Below are 14009 nucleotides of genomic sequence, written 5' to 3' on the forward strand. Positions count from 1 at the left end.
AAGGAAAAAAAAAATACTGAGTGCCTTCGCCTTTATTACAGAGCAAAGAAGGTAGTAGGTGGCCCCCAAAGCACTTCCGAGACTCCAGGAACCAGAAGAAAAAAAATTGTGCGGATCCTAGTGAATCCTATTTTCTAAGTTTTTCCTCTTTCTTTTTTTCTACTTTTTCTCTTATTTTCTAGAATAAAAAAAAGAAAAAATAGAAGAAAATAGGAAAAGGTAACTCGGTCTTTCGGTTCGTTTCATTATGGTTTATATGGAACCATAAGCGATTGAACAGTATTGGTTTGAGTGGGAACTGGTTCTCTATCATCGAGTTACTGCTGTCATCTTTTTTTTCTTCTCTTATTCTTCTTAATGAAAAATTCTCTTTCCAAATATTTCCGTTTTCTTTTTTTCCTCTTTTCATCTTGAAAAATTCGAAACTTATATTGTATTAATGATTTTTCTACGTCTTTTTCCCATCCCAATAGCTTTTTTTTCAAATGTTAGAGGGAATTATTGTGAGATTTTGTGCAGGAATAAGATGGTGTAGTAGGTCTGATAATCATGTTTTAAGCTATTGCTTGGTTGTAGTGTTATCGATTTGGTTGTTTTTGAGGGGTGGTGTTGTTTTGCTGTTTTTTATGTTAGAAAAGTAAATACAGTATTTTTCAGAAAGGTCTAGAACAAATATTCTTAACTTTTTTTTTTTTACGCTCTGAAAACCCATGGAAATGTTAAATGTCTGACTGATTCTGCTGCAGGACCATTGCTTGATCTTGTGGCATTTTGGTAATACAAATACAAGGCCTCAACAGGCAAAATTCCTAACGAAGTGTCTTAGAAAAAGATGCCCATAACACAAATATGGATGTCATATATTTCTAAAATGTACCGACCAACTCCCAATTAAAAACGCAATTATAAAAACTAAAAAAAAAGGTTACACCATGCATTTCAGTGACATTCTTGTTGAGAATCACAGCTTGGTGCTCATGCTTCATCTTGAAGCAGCCTAGGATGGTGCTGCTGCTACTACTACTAAACCCACACATGCACCTCGTGCACCTTCCTCTGCGGAATTTCGAACGAATTGGTACATGTTGGAATGGGAGTGTTGAAACCTGACGTGAAATTTGGTACTGTATAATTCTTGTTATGTGTAGTGCTGCTACCAGTTTTTTTAAACATGAGTGAGTGAAGTCCGAAATGATTGAATAATTGTGCCATTGTAGGCCTGTTGCTCTCTGTGGCGAGACTTTTTTTAAAGCGGAGATCGTCTCGCATTCGTGTGTTGAAGCAGGAACCACTGAAAACCAACTTCAGCCGACCACCACCGTGGCGACGGTGGAGTTCGAACCCAGGTCCTCGCGATGCGAGTCAGTACGTCACTATGACCACTTGACAACCACAGCGGCAGCCTAGGGTACTGTGAAGCACTCTTTGTAATCCCAGCTTAGACGTTTTGAACAGCGATTGACTGATTGATCAATATATTTCAATGTTTTCCTTCTACTCAATTTATTTTTATTACTTACGTTACTTATCGATACTTGAGTGTATTTGTTGAGGACAGCATTTTGAAGTTTTCGGTTAACTAGATTTTCAAAATTCTTGAAAGTTCTATCCAGGGCCGTCTTAACAACACCATGGGCCCCCGGGCAGAGTGATTTCTCTGAGGCCCTACCTAGCTAATAATTTCCTGCCTACAAATTCACATGCTTACTTTCAAAATGTTTTATCAGATTTAATTTTCCTGATTCCCCTTCTGCACTTGAGGGCTTCGGGGACATGAAATTCATTGATATTCCGAATAAATCCATTTTCACCTCATTATCCTTCGTGCAGTGAATGAATATTGAATTTGGTTTTCCAACTACGAGTGCGAGCCGGTCTTCCACTTGAAAAAGTCACCCCGGAAGACAGGTGGCATCTCCTGCAAGAACACGGCACAAGCTCAACTCTAGCAACATAAATACGTTGGGGGATTCTTCTTATAGCACACATTTCGACATTTACCTATTCGTTAGAAATCCCGCAGAAGAATGTGTACGAGTTGCATGTGCTGTTAAGAACTAGTAACTAATAAATGTATATATTGATTTCCATAACTTTAAGTTATAGATGATAGAAAACGTAAAATTTATTCAAGTTTTGTGGTTCTTGGAATCTAGAAAGTTGCTCGACGGTGATGGTCGCTGTGGTGGTCGAGTGGTTATAGTGCCGGACTCGTGATGCGAGGATCCGGGTTCGAACCCCACAGTGGTGGTCGGCTGAAGTTGGTTTTCTGTGGTTCCCAACTTCAAGGCGCAAATGCGAGCCGATCTCCCCGTTAAAAAGTCTCGCCACAGAGAGCAACAGTCCTACAACGGTAAATCATTCAACCATAACACTTCACTCATAGTTTGTAAAACTGGGGCCAGATGACAGCACTACACATAACAAGCATTAGACAGAAACAAACTTTACGTCAGGTTGCACTACACGTACACGCACATTCCCGCATGTACCGATTCGTTGGGGGGGGGGGTTACGCGGGGGGGTGCATGTGTGGTGTAGCAGTAGTAGGTAGGGGCTCGGGGATCCATGATGTTCTTAAGTCAGCCGCCTCGTTGGGCAATTTGCCTGTTGTGGCGTTGTATTTGTATTTGTATAGTCAGATCCACAATACGGGAATGCTTCAACTCTAATAATATCTGATGGCAGCACCAACCGAACACATTACACACAACACTAGACACAATTTTCAATAGAGAATTTTGACCCAATTCACATTTTTAAATTGAAGAGCTAACCATAATCAATTGACAACTACATACACTTGTATATGCATTAATTTTTAGTGCATATATTTCTGCGTTTATACAGTTTTTCCCCTATATTTTGTAGTTTTTCTCATATAATCTCGGAGTTTAGTAGAATTGTTTATTGTGTAAGAACAACCATTTTCTGAACACATGCTATTCTTTTTCAATTATCAGGCGTCTCGCAGGACTTTGTATATCTATAAACTGATTTTATGGTGACATCAATGTTATAAGTGGTTGGGAAAGGGAAGGCTCATAGAATCTTGGTGTTATTCAAATACGACAAAATCGGTCCAATTTAAAATTCTATCGATATTTTAAAAAAAATTCATTCTTCAATGCATCTCTTTGCCCATTAGTAGCTATCGGTGAAAACAGGAAAAAATAATAATCTAGCATTATATTCAACACTCTTCTTTACTTCAGATCAATACTGCACTTCAAATATCCCATGTTTGTTTCTAAAAAAAATAATTCTTCCTCTATTCAACTCCGAAAATAGCTAATTTATGGTTTTTTTGTGTTTTATAAACATACAATCAAAATAATAAAAAAAGAAACAGAACTCGCATGTTTATTCCTTATTTATTGCGGTGTTTTACTAGACAAAAGGAATGTTTTTCCTGCGGATTTGCGTCGGAATTTTCGGGGGATCCTCTTAAAAGCAATGGTGTTTTTTTTATTATTGTTATTATTATTTCTCTTTCCCTTCGTCGTAACATAAAGATGAACAAATAAAAATGACACGCGGGAAAAGAAAGAGAGTTTTAAAGGAAAAGAAGCAATAGGCAGAAGTTCCAGAATAAGGTAGCGGTTTGCAAAAATCATTTCCTGCGCATTCCCCGGCAACGTTTTAAAAGATGCTCTTGCCTCTCCCGGCCCCCATCCACTTCATCCGCTATTCACCCATATATATACACACGCATTCAATTCACTATATAACCCAGAAATAGGAAAGGACGGTCGACCCCACCCACAAGCCTTCATACGACCCAACATCTTTGGCCTTTTGTGTTCCGATGGGTGGTGGGGGGAGGTTAGAAAAATCTTTTCTGCGAGTTCAAGTGCTTTTCATTTAATGTGCATTTTCTAAAAGTTTTCTGTTTGCCCTTTTGAAGCGGAACAGAAGTGAAGTGTATTTGAAAGAAGTGAAGGAGAGTTTTAGGTGAGTAGAATACGCAAGAAAAAGAAGAGAAAAAATATATATACAAGGGTAAAAAAAAAAATAGGAACTTGCTATCTCAGGATGAATATGATCTTTGGAAGGGGGTGTGAGAGGATTCGAAATTCCGAGTGGCTTTTCCATCTCAAGAGGAATTCTTTAAGAATGAGAAAGAGGAAGAGCGAGCGAAAATGTATTTAGAATGTTTTCCGAATGTGACTGAGAAATTAAAAAAAACAAGGAGAGATATTCGGGCGGCTGTGTGACTTTTAGGAAGCGATGAGATCGGATGGTATGTGGAGGAAAAGATGACGGCGATGACGAGTAACTATGCGAAAGTCTGCCGGAGAGAGTGAGGGAGGGAGTATGGAAGTTTTTGGAGATATGCTGTCAGCATATTTCAAGAGAGTGCTACTGAAAATTTTTCAAAAGACTTCGCGAGTGCACTTTAGTGTGTAGCATAGAAATAGCGATGATTTCCAAAATGAAGAAGGAAACAAAAAAAAAAATTCGCTGAGAAATGCTATTAGCAGCATCGGTTCTTGAATGAGAAATGAGTGCCAGAATATGAGTGATGCCCTTCCCGAAGAAAAATTATTTATTGTTCCGTTCAGCTATTCCTTGCGACCTTTTCCGTTAGTGTTTCCAGCTGTAAATGAAGACCTCTCTGAAGACTCATATTGTGATATTCAAGTTCAATTTATATGTGATACGGAAATTATTTTTGAATTCTTCGTTATCAATGAAAGTTCACACACGAGTGTATTCATAACTTGATGAGGACGTTTTGATGCAATTTTTTTTACAGAATTTTTAAATGAATCGAAATTTCGACTGAAATGACAGCATCGAAAATGAGAAAAATGCATAATGTGGTTATACAAATACAAACATAAACGCCACATTAGGCAAATTGCCCAACGAGGTGGCTGAAAAAAGATGCTTATAAAAAGTAAGGATATGAAAATTAATATACCTAAAATACAGCAACCCAAAAAAATAGCATAAGTCCCGAAAAAAAAACTAATAACTAATTATCAATAATACCCTTCTCATGGAAAAATTATAGTTGTCTTAATCATTGATCATTTTTGTCGCACCACGGTTATTTTCCTGCACACGAAGGCTAATTAGATAGGAACCTACAATTTATTGCCGATTCCAAACTGCAGTCTTTTTTTTATACTCATAGTTGATGCGCTAATCCCTCGATGTGAGACTCCATGCGGTAGCAATCTTTTTCTGTCGTCATGTCACCGTTTCTGTTGTACCCCTGTGTCAGTAAAGTTTCTGACAAGGACGAACTGGGTATCGAACTCGCGGCTACGTTAAGCGAGTATCTTATCGACCTGGTCTACCGCGCCCTATAGTTGTCTTATTGTAAAAGTATGGAGATGTAATTATATTGTTATTACAAAATTTAATATCTTCAAAAAAAAAGGAACATCAGTTAACTAATTGGCAAATTTAATTACGTAATTTATGAGTTATGACAAATGCCGAACATGAATTCGAACGTATGGGGTTTTTTTCTCAGCGGAGATTAGCTGTTCAGTCTATAAACGAAGGAAATTGGGTACAGAATAGATAGGTATCGGATAATGAATACTCAAAATTCTTACGTTTGCGACACCATTGGGCATAAGATTCGAATATCGAATGGGAAGTTGCTGGGGCATTTGCACACAAATCTCATCTATAAACAATAACTTTACCATTATGTCTTCAAAATATCTTGTAATAATGAGGAAATAGTTTTCCGCTATATTCCATTTGGCCATCAGTATGACAGATTGTCGGTTTGAAGAGAAAAAAATAGTGACAAAAGCCATTGTGGATGTACACAATTTCATACAATCCTTATTATAATTTTATGGAGGAGTTGTTTCAAAGCAGTCTATATCCGATGCGCTTTGTTATGAAAGTACGTATCCTTGATATCCAGTTAAGGGTCAAACAATATTTAAAAGAATTTGTAAGTGAAGTTATACACATGACTTGGCGTCCATAACAAAATGAAGAGGCAATGTAAATTGTTTTTATCCGGTGTTTTGGGTGATGGTGGTTGATTTCTACATAATATTCGACATAATATCGCACTTATGCTCATGTGATTAACATGACACAGAAACAACCCAGAATCTGATCAGAAAATAGAAAAATTGATTGTGTCTTTCTGGTATTATGTTATCCAATAACAGAACAATCAAGTTCCGCTTAGGTCACTGATAGTGACATGACGTCACGCCATTTTTCTTCTCCAGGTGCTGTATATATACCGTATATATAAATAAATGGGTCCCTTTTGTCCATTTGACCTCAAGAAATTCACTTTGGAGGAAGTATTATGTGTATGTGTGTGTTACGTTATCGCATTTGCGTGCGCAGCTTTGACACCAAAACCTCTTGCATTTCCGTATCTGTTCACAGAAAAAGAAACAAAGTTCTTTATCTTTCAAATCACGTACCGGGAAAGAACTTTTGTGTAAGTGAAACGGAATACAGTAGAAAAAAAAGGGGGTAGAGAAATGTGGGCGGGTAAAGACTATTTGTGCTGGAAATATACTTCTTTTTCCTATTCCTCTTGGAAGAAATTCTCCAGGACATCCCACCGCCATCTTTTACAAGCTGAACAAACGGAATATAAATGTTGAAGAAAAATAAAATAAATGGTACACTCGTTTCTCTCTCTCTCTCTCTCCCTGGTTCTTCTTCATACCACTTCGCCAACACAAAAGGTTTGTCCAGACGTAAGTCTTCACATTTTCACCCTCCTCTGACTTGGGCTCAGCATTCTTCTTATAATCAAATTGTAGTCTTCGTCCTCCCATTTCTCCCAACCTCGGTATGCATTTGTGCGTGGGAGTTCTGTACAGAGAGAACAAACAGCACGCACAAGTTCGCAACATTGTTTGTGGGGAAATACATTTTCTATTTCACGAGATCTTTTCTATTTCTTTCCCCCTCTTTTTTTCATTTTATTTTTTTTAGAGTATATTTGCTACGTTTTCTGCATTTTTCTTGCTCATGCTTTCTTCTACCCCCCCCCCCCCTCTCACGAACACGTTTCCATGAATTCACTTTCTTTTTTCTCCATAAGAATGGAGTATAAACTAAATAAGGTTCACAAAATCCAAATCAACCAAATCGTTGTTACTCTGTGATGAATATTAATCAATTGATTACGTTTCACTCGAAAATACGTGCTATTGGAAATACATGTAGTAGGGCCTATTGTATACGTGAGGCCGGGCTTAGGTGGTTGCGAACGCGGCAGCCACACAGATTTGAAGACATTGTACGTTCCCTGGATTACATCTATTGGACTTCTAACCCTTTTATGAAGAAAGCAGGCAGCATAGTATGTAGCAAGACTACTTCCATCACTGACTCATATACAGAACCATTCTTGGAACTGAGCACCAAGTGATAGAAGAGAAAGCCGTAAAACTCGATTAAAATATCAAAATTTTAGAAATTATTATTACTTATTACTGTATGTATTTCATTTTCACTTTAATTGCCGAATACAGCAATAGCTAAAAACCCTATCAATTCACAGACATACCGTCAACTGGGGTGACTTTGTCCAGTTTTAAAATTGAAATTAAAAATTTGCATTTGACTCGTTGTTTAAATCTCGAAAAATAAAAATTTTATGTTTGGCTCATGGTTCGTAGACATGATTTATATTGTTTTTAATTTAATTCGTCACCCCTCCTTTTTATTGAAAAATAAAATCAGGGTGGTCAAATTCACCCGGCATAATGGGGTGACTGATTTTGTGTATATAAACAAGGATGTGAGTAGTGGATTTAAGGCAATGTGACCAACATGTGAACTACAATGACAACAAAAATAACGCGAAGAAATGCAGTGAATGGTTTTTTTTTTAAAAAAACATGACTTAATTTCGACTCTTCCTTAAAACGGGTCCACGAAACATTACGATAAACTAGAAAAGTACACATTAAAGTTTAAATTAGGTAAATTATATACATTAAAAATTGATTTGTTATTATAAGGATGTACGCTTTCGAGAAAAAATGCATTTCAAATTCGAATTTCGACGAGAGCGGAGGAGAAATAAGAAAAAATTCGACCAAACTGATGGTTTCACTGCAATATATGTTGAGATATACACAGAAAATAATTTAAAATAGTTTAAAGCTTCAAGCACGTGTTTATCTTCAGAAAAGACGTTCTCTTCACTTCAAAATCCTTCAAAATCTAATATTGAAAGAGTTGGGGGAAAAAATCCGGAATCGAAGGAAAAATATACGAGTTAAGACAGTTAAAGTTACAGATTGAATGCATGGCCCCCACATCCTGTATCGGGGCCCCCAGGCTGGGATCCTTTGCGGGCCCCTTGGTCAGACTTTTAACGGGCCCCTTGGTCAGACTTTTAACGGGCCCCTTTTGTAGTTAATTTATAGCATGAAAAAGCAAAAAAATGATAACTGTCCCGGACCCCAGGGCAAGAGCCCTGTCACCCCCCCCCCTATGTGGGGGCCATGATTGAATGGTTCCTCACAAAAATTTCATGAGTCCGCCCTGAAACAAATCAGGAATGAAATCAAGCTATTTTCTGTGTATACTAGATCTTTATAAAAGTGAATCTCGTATTTAAAATTAACTTTTTTTAAGCTGTTGAATCGTATTGTTTCAATTTATATTTACCTTATACTTTTCATACGTTCATACTTTTTAAGTTGGTAGTCTAAGACATAGTGACAATTAGAAAGTGGGCAAAGTGACCCCCAAATCTCCAATCGAGAGATGCTGGGGTAACATTGCCTTCTAAAATAAAAATCTTCCTGTACGGCGCAAAACCAAAATTTCAGTTGCTTTATAGTCTTCATTGCATCTAATAATAATAATAATAATAATAACAGATGGGACTCACCTGGTTTCAAAAATGCCGCACAAATCAAAGCTTGAGGTCTTCAAATTTTTCTTGATATTGAATCTCGTCGGAAAACCAACTTATTGACCATATCACTTATGAGGAAATTCCCCAAACCTCAGGTCAAAGCAAATGTCTTGATGACTGCATCGACACAAACGATCAATCAAATAAGTTTTACACCACCAGAAAACGGTGGGGTTTTTTTCAAAACTGGGCAAAGTCATCCCAGTTGACGGTACATGTTTCATATCCATGGGTCCTACACAGGACGGGTTGACAGGCAGTGGTCTCAGAGTGGCTCTCTTTATGGCAGTAGTCACACACTGAATTGGTTCAGAAATGAAAATTTCCTACGTGAAGATCAAGACGAATACATCCACAAGTTCCTAATACTTCCGACGCCCCTTTTTACAGGTCTCCAGCCTGGAAGTCCGATATGAATCCCATCAATTTTTTACACTACTATAATTTACAGGGGGGGGACGTGGGTCATGAATTATCCATACTTCTGGAACCGGCTCCATAATTTACGGGGCCGCGGTCATACATTGGATATAACACCGCTCAAACACCATTATTCGAAACTTCACTGGAAAGTGTGTTTGAAAGTTGGTTTTAGCTATATCCGATTTAATAAGGAAACATCCATGGGGCGGAACCAAAAATGTTTTCGTTATAAGCTGGAAGCTATAAAGCTACTTATAACCAGTGTTTGCCAATACGCATCTAGATACGCGATTCGCGCATCAAAATTAAATTTTACTCCAAATTTCGTTGAGGGTCGGAAGTACTCCGAATTTTAGATAACTTTTGTTTTGAGGATATTGAGATGTATATTTCTATGTTTCCCACAAAAAAATACCCCAATAAATTTTGGAGAAGAAAAAGTTACTCTTCAATATATATTATACATGTATTTTTTTTTCGGATAATACTGGTTTTTTCTGCATTAGACCTTTTCAACAAACGCATTCACTGTCATTGTAGACTAGAGGGCTGCAAAATTGTTTTCAGACCGGGTCGAAAAATTCGTAATACTTGCCGTGCATAAACGTATAGTTGTACATGGTTTTTTTTTTGGTTTTTTTTTCATATTTCAAAATGACTGTCTAATTTCATCATCTATATAGATCTTTCACAAATATCAGTCAAATTTCTACTAGTGAACGAAATTTTTTCGATGGTAGATGTAAAATCTTGGAAACGGAAAATATTGTAAATTAGCATTTACTTTTGCATTCGATGCCGATTATGTATTGTATTTTGCGCTATTAACCCTTGAAGCGACACAACAGAAATCATTAAACCCCCCTATAAAACGTCATATCTTTTTTAATTAAGTAGCCCCTCTTCCGATTTTCCGCAGGTAATATTTTCCGTAAGGGATATGGGGGGGAAAAGTGTTTTATAGAGAAATCAAGTTAATAAAATATCTGGACTTGTCAATGCAGAAACTCGACTTTTAAGGAGGTGAGATATCTTCTCAATGCTTCTCGAAGAGTTGAGAAATAGTTAGCCATTAAATGGGGTATTTCACCATCAACAAAAAAAAAGACAATACTAATCCATTAAACATTTTTGGAGCAAAGAATCGTTTCATCAATAAGATAAATCTCTCATTTGATATTAGATGCTTGCGATTGTGAATCATGTGCATGTTCTGAATGTTTATATTTCTTTTATAAATACAATTTAGGTAGTAATTAAAGTGAATATAATGTGCAAATCACATTTTTGTTTTCCGTTCTTACAGGTGACTATGGTGAAGGTACAAGAATGTCTAGTTTATAAGACCTGCAGTGAATGTCTCGAGGCGCAAGATCCGTACTGCGGCTGGTGTTCTCTCGAAAACAAGTGCGTATAATGATCATACAGCTATAAGAGAGTGTCTCAAAATCAACTGATATTACACTCTTTCATTCATATCTGCGATTCTTAAAAGCAAGCAGAGCAGCCAGCAAAGCATGTCTTCTCCATATGCCCCCCTCCCCTCCCAATTGTTTCGCTCTTTATTCTCGCGGTGAATGCAATGCTAATACGATCGCGTATAAAGCTGTGCTCACGACGAAAAGATGCGGCATAAAAGCCCATAAAGAAAGAAAGACGCTCTCGACAAGACGAGACTGACTTTTAAAAGGTTCTTTCTCTCGTCGGGGGCTCTTTTGTGTTCGGAACCTCTTGATAGCCCCTGCTTGGCTTTTATGATGTTTATGAGTTATGCTCGGGGTTAATAAATTGGCCAAACTCTTAGATAACGTCTTAATTAGTTCTGTTCACGACCCAATGGTTATTTTTCAAACGTTGTCAACTGATAATGAGTCCGACCCTCTCTTTTCTCTTTCTTTTTTTTTTCTTTTCCTTTACGTAAAAGCTTGAGCCTTTTCGTCTCTTCAACGCTCTTTTAAGAGCTCGTCACGAATTTGCATGACTATTACAGAGCTCAATTAAGGAACTTTTAAAAGAATCATCCTATTTTATAAATCGTTTTTTTTCTCCCTTTGGCCAAATATTTTGCGGCTATTCATTTCTGTTCACGAAAGATTTTTCGTATATAGTATAACGTTTATTATGAATATTTCAACTTAAAAAATTTTATGAATACAGTCAAATTTCGATGCCACGAATGTGCAGCGGTCGACGAGGAACTTCGAGTTATCGTTAGTTCTTTATATCGGAGAATTCCATTGTAGAAGTCATAGGAGTACGCATTATTTTCTCGGGGGGGGGGAGGGAGAGTTCAATTTTTTTTTCCTTCTGGGGGGATTTACTTTTTCCTTGCAAAATAACACTATAATTTCGGCTCAGGGGGGGGGGGGGGAAGCACGTATGCGAATAGTAGAAGTACGTGTAATATTTGTATGAATTAAACCTATAAATAAAGAGAAAGCAAGATCATTCTCCATAGAAAAATTTTCAGTAATTTTTCCTTTGCCTTCAAATTTAACAATTAATTTTCTAAGAGACTCTTGCACGAATAATGCCCTTGTTTTTCTTAGATTGGTATTCGGAGGAATGCCCTAATTTTTATGGAGCCCTGTCAGACACACCCTTGTGGGGGGCCATGGCTGCGGGGAATCCCTCTCAAAGTGCTAGAAAACGACTGATAGATACACAACCCTGCACATAGTATCGACGCAACCCTGCCTCATTTGAGGTAACATCAGTCAGGGGTTGCAAGTGTTGTTTTATCATTCTATCATATCTGATAGATGTGGCATCACATGTCAAGTCTATTGAACTGCCAGTTTACTTCCCCCTCCCCGAAAGAAATTTTTGGTTGCAGCTCTGATTCATGGGATTCCAATGTTGTCATATAAAGTGCAAGATTTTGTAATGTTACTATTGTGTAAGGATTTTGAATCCAGCTGAAGGTGAATGAATATGTTCTTTCATACATGGGAATATTAGAGATATCATTTATGGGAATGTTTCGGAAAAATCTCTCGAATGATTATATAACCACTTTTGAAATAATGACTTTTCACCATTCATTTGAGAATCAACAACACACTCAACAATTCTATTAGATACATGTAATGTTGCACACAGCTTTTACATGAAGGTTTATAGATTTTATGATGCATCTTACCATTCGTTTCATTTTTTTTCAGATGTAGCCTAAGAAGTGATTGTGCTGAAGCTGCTCAAGACCCTCTCTATTGGTTGTCCTATAAAAGCGGGAAATGTACCACCATAACAAGTGTCCATCCACCTCAGATACAAAGAACAACAGCAAGAATCGTTAGTCACAAATTAAATTGTTGATACCTCCTAAGTCTGAATCTACTTGAACTTAAATTAATTGTTTATGTAATAAAGAAAAATCATTAATGATAGCATATAATTGTTTGCAATACTGTAAACGATATATGATTTTAAATTGTTCACAGTATTACAAACAATTATGTTAATAAAGTTCCAAATAGTTATAACATATACATATATGCACAAAATCATAAATATTTAACTAAATATGTGCAGGATATTAAAAAAAAATTACCAAAATATCTCTAGGCGAATTCTTTCTTCTTTGTGCTTTGTTTAGATTGAATGATAGGAAATAAATAGTTGGGAGGATTTCACCTTAAAAATTGATAAACTAAATTATAAAATAATACGGAAAAAAAATCTTTTTTTGCTTATTGTCATATTTTTACATCTTTGCTCTTTTTCTTACGTCAGTGTAATGTCCATTTTCCCAAACCTGACTATGTTACTTTGAATGAATTGGATGAAAAGAAGTCATCAGCTATAATGTTATTATTTCCATTTCCCTCATTTCAGCTTAATCTCGTCATTGATAATCTTCCAGTTCTAGAAGGTCAATTTTTCTGTGCTTTCACTGCCTTAGGCAAAACACTTGTTACTAATGCTTCTAGATCAGCAAATGGAGTCAGTTGCGCTACACCACATACAGATTCTCTGCCACCAATACCACCAGGACAACGTAAGTACATAGCCATTTAAAGTGCACAATTTGATTGTTTTATGCTTTAAATATGTTTTGAAGTCTAAAGACTGGGATAACACTATAAAAGTTTGACAAAAGGTCTTTCACAAAGCTTGAAAAAAAAACAACCAATAAGCCACTTGGTTAAATTTACTCAAATCTAACAGATATGCTTATTTGGTTGTATTTTTTAGTTTTATAAAAAAAAAAAATTATAGTGTAATACCCGCCTAAACATTGTATATATTTTATAAATTTTTTGAGCAAGTTATTTTGTAAGGTGTATCCCCCCCCCCCCCTATGTTGATTATAAATTTAAGAGGAAAAATTATCTGTTTTTCTCCCTTGTAGATCATTTCACTGCAAAGCTTTCCGTGCGTATGAAAGTTGGTCCAGATTTTGTTGCTACGAATTTCACATTCTATGACTGCAGCACATACACATCGTAAGTTTTAAAGCTTTGTTCAATCTCAAGTATACTCTGTAAGAACAATATTCATTGTTGATTATTATTTTCTTTCTCTCAGACATGTCAAGCTGTACAGCAGATGCATACTTCTGATGAAATAATTTACTCTTTTGCATGCTTTTCTTTTATTATTATTTTTAGTTTATATTGAGAATACAATGGTAGAATGCTTCATGAGGTGTGTTTATTGATGAATAGAAAGATGGCAGGTCCTCTTAAAATATTTTAAA

General features: G+C 36.5%; 1 protein-coding gene across 2 annotated transcripts in view; it reads left to right on the forward strand.

The window, feature by feature from the left end:
• The window catches only part of LOC149070577 (plexin-A2-like), a 415911-nt gene that overhangs the window by 377988 nt on the left and 23914 nt on the right, over positions 1-14009 (forward strand). For both annotated transcript variants that reach the window (XM_089249177.1, XM_089249178.1), the window contains exons 5-8: positions 10614-10714; positions 12472-12601; positions 13145-13307; positions 13662-13755. In XM_089249177.1, coding sequence (XP_089105303.1) covers positions 10614-10714; positions 12472-12601; positions 13145-13307; positions 13662-13755 — 488 coding nt within the window. The remainder of the gene's footprint in view (positions 1-10613; positions 10715-12471; positions 12602-13144; positions 13308-13661; positions 13756-14009) is intronic.

Source organism: Pholcus phalangioides, unplaced genomic scaffold (genome assembly GCF_987345545.1).
Source record: "Pholcus phalangioides strain wild (caught in Gottingen) unplaced genomic scaffold, Ppha-v1.0 ptg000021l_1, whole genome shotgun sequence".
In the NCBI taxonomy this organism is placed as follows: Eukaryota; Metazoa; Arthropoda; class Arachnida; order Araneae; family Pholcidae; genus Pholcus; species Pholcus phalangioides.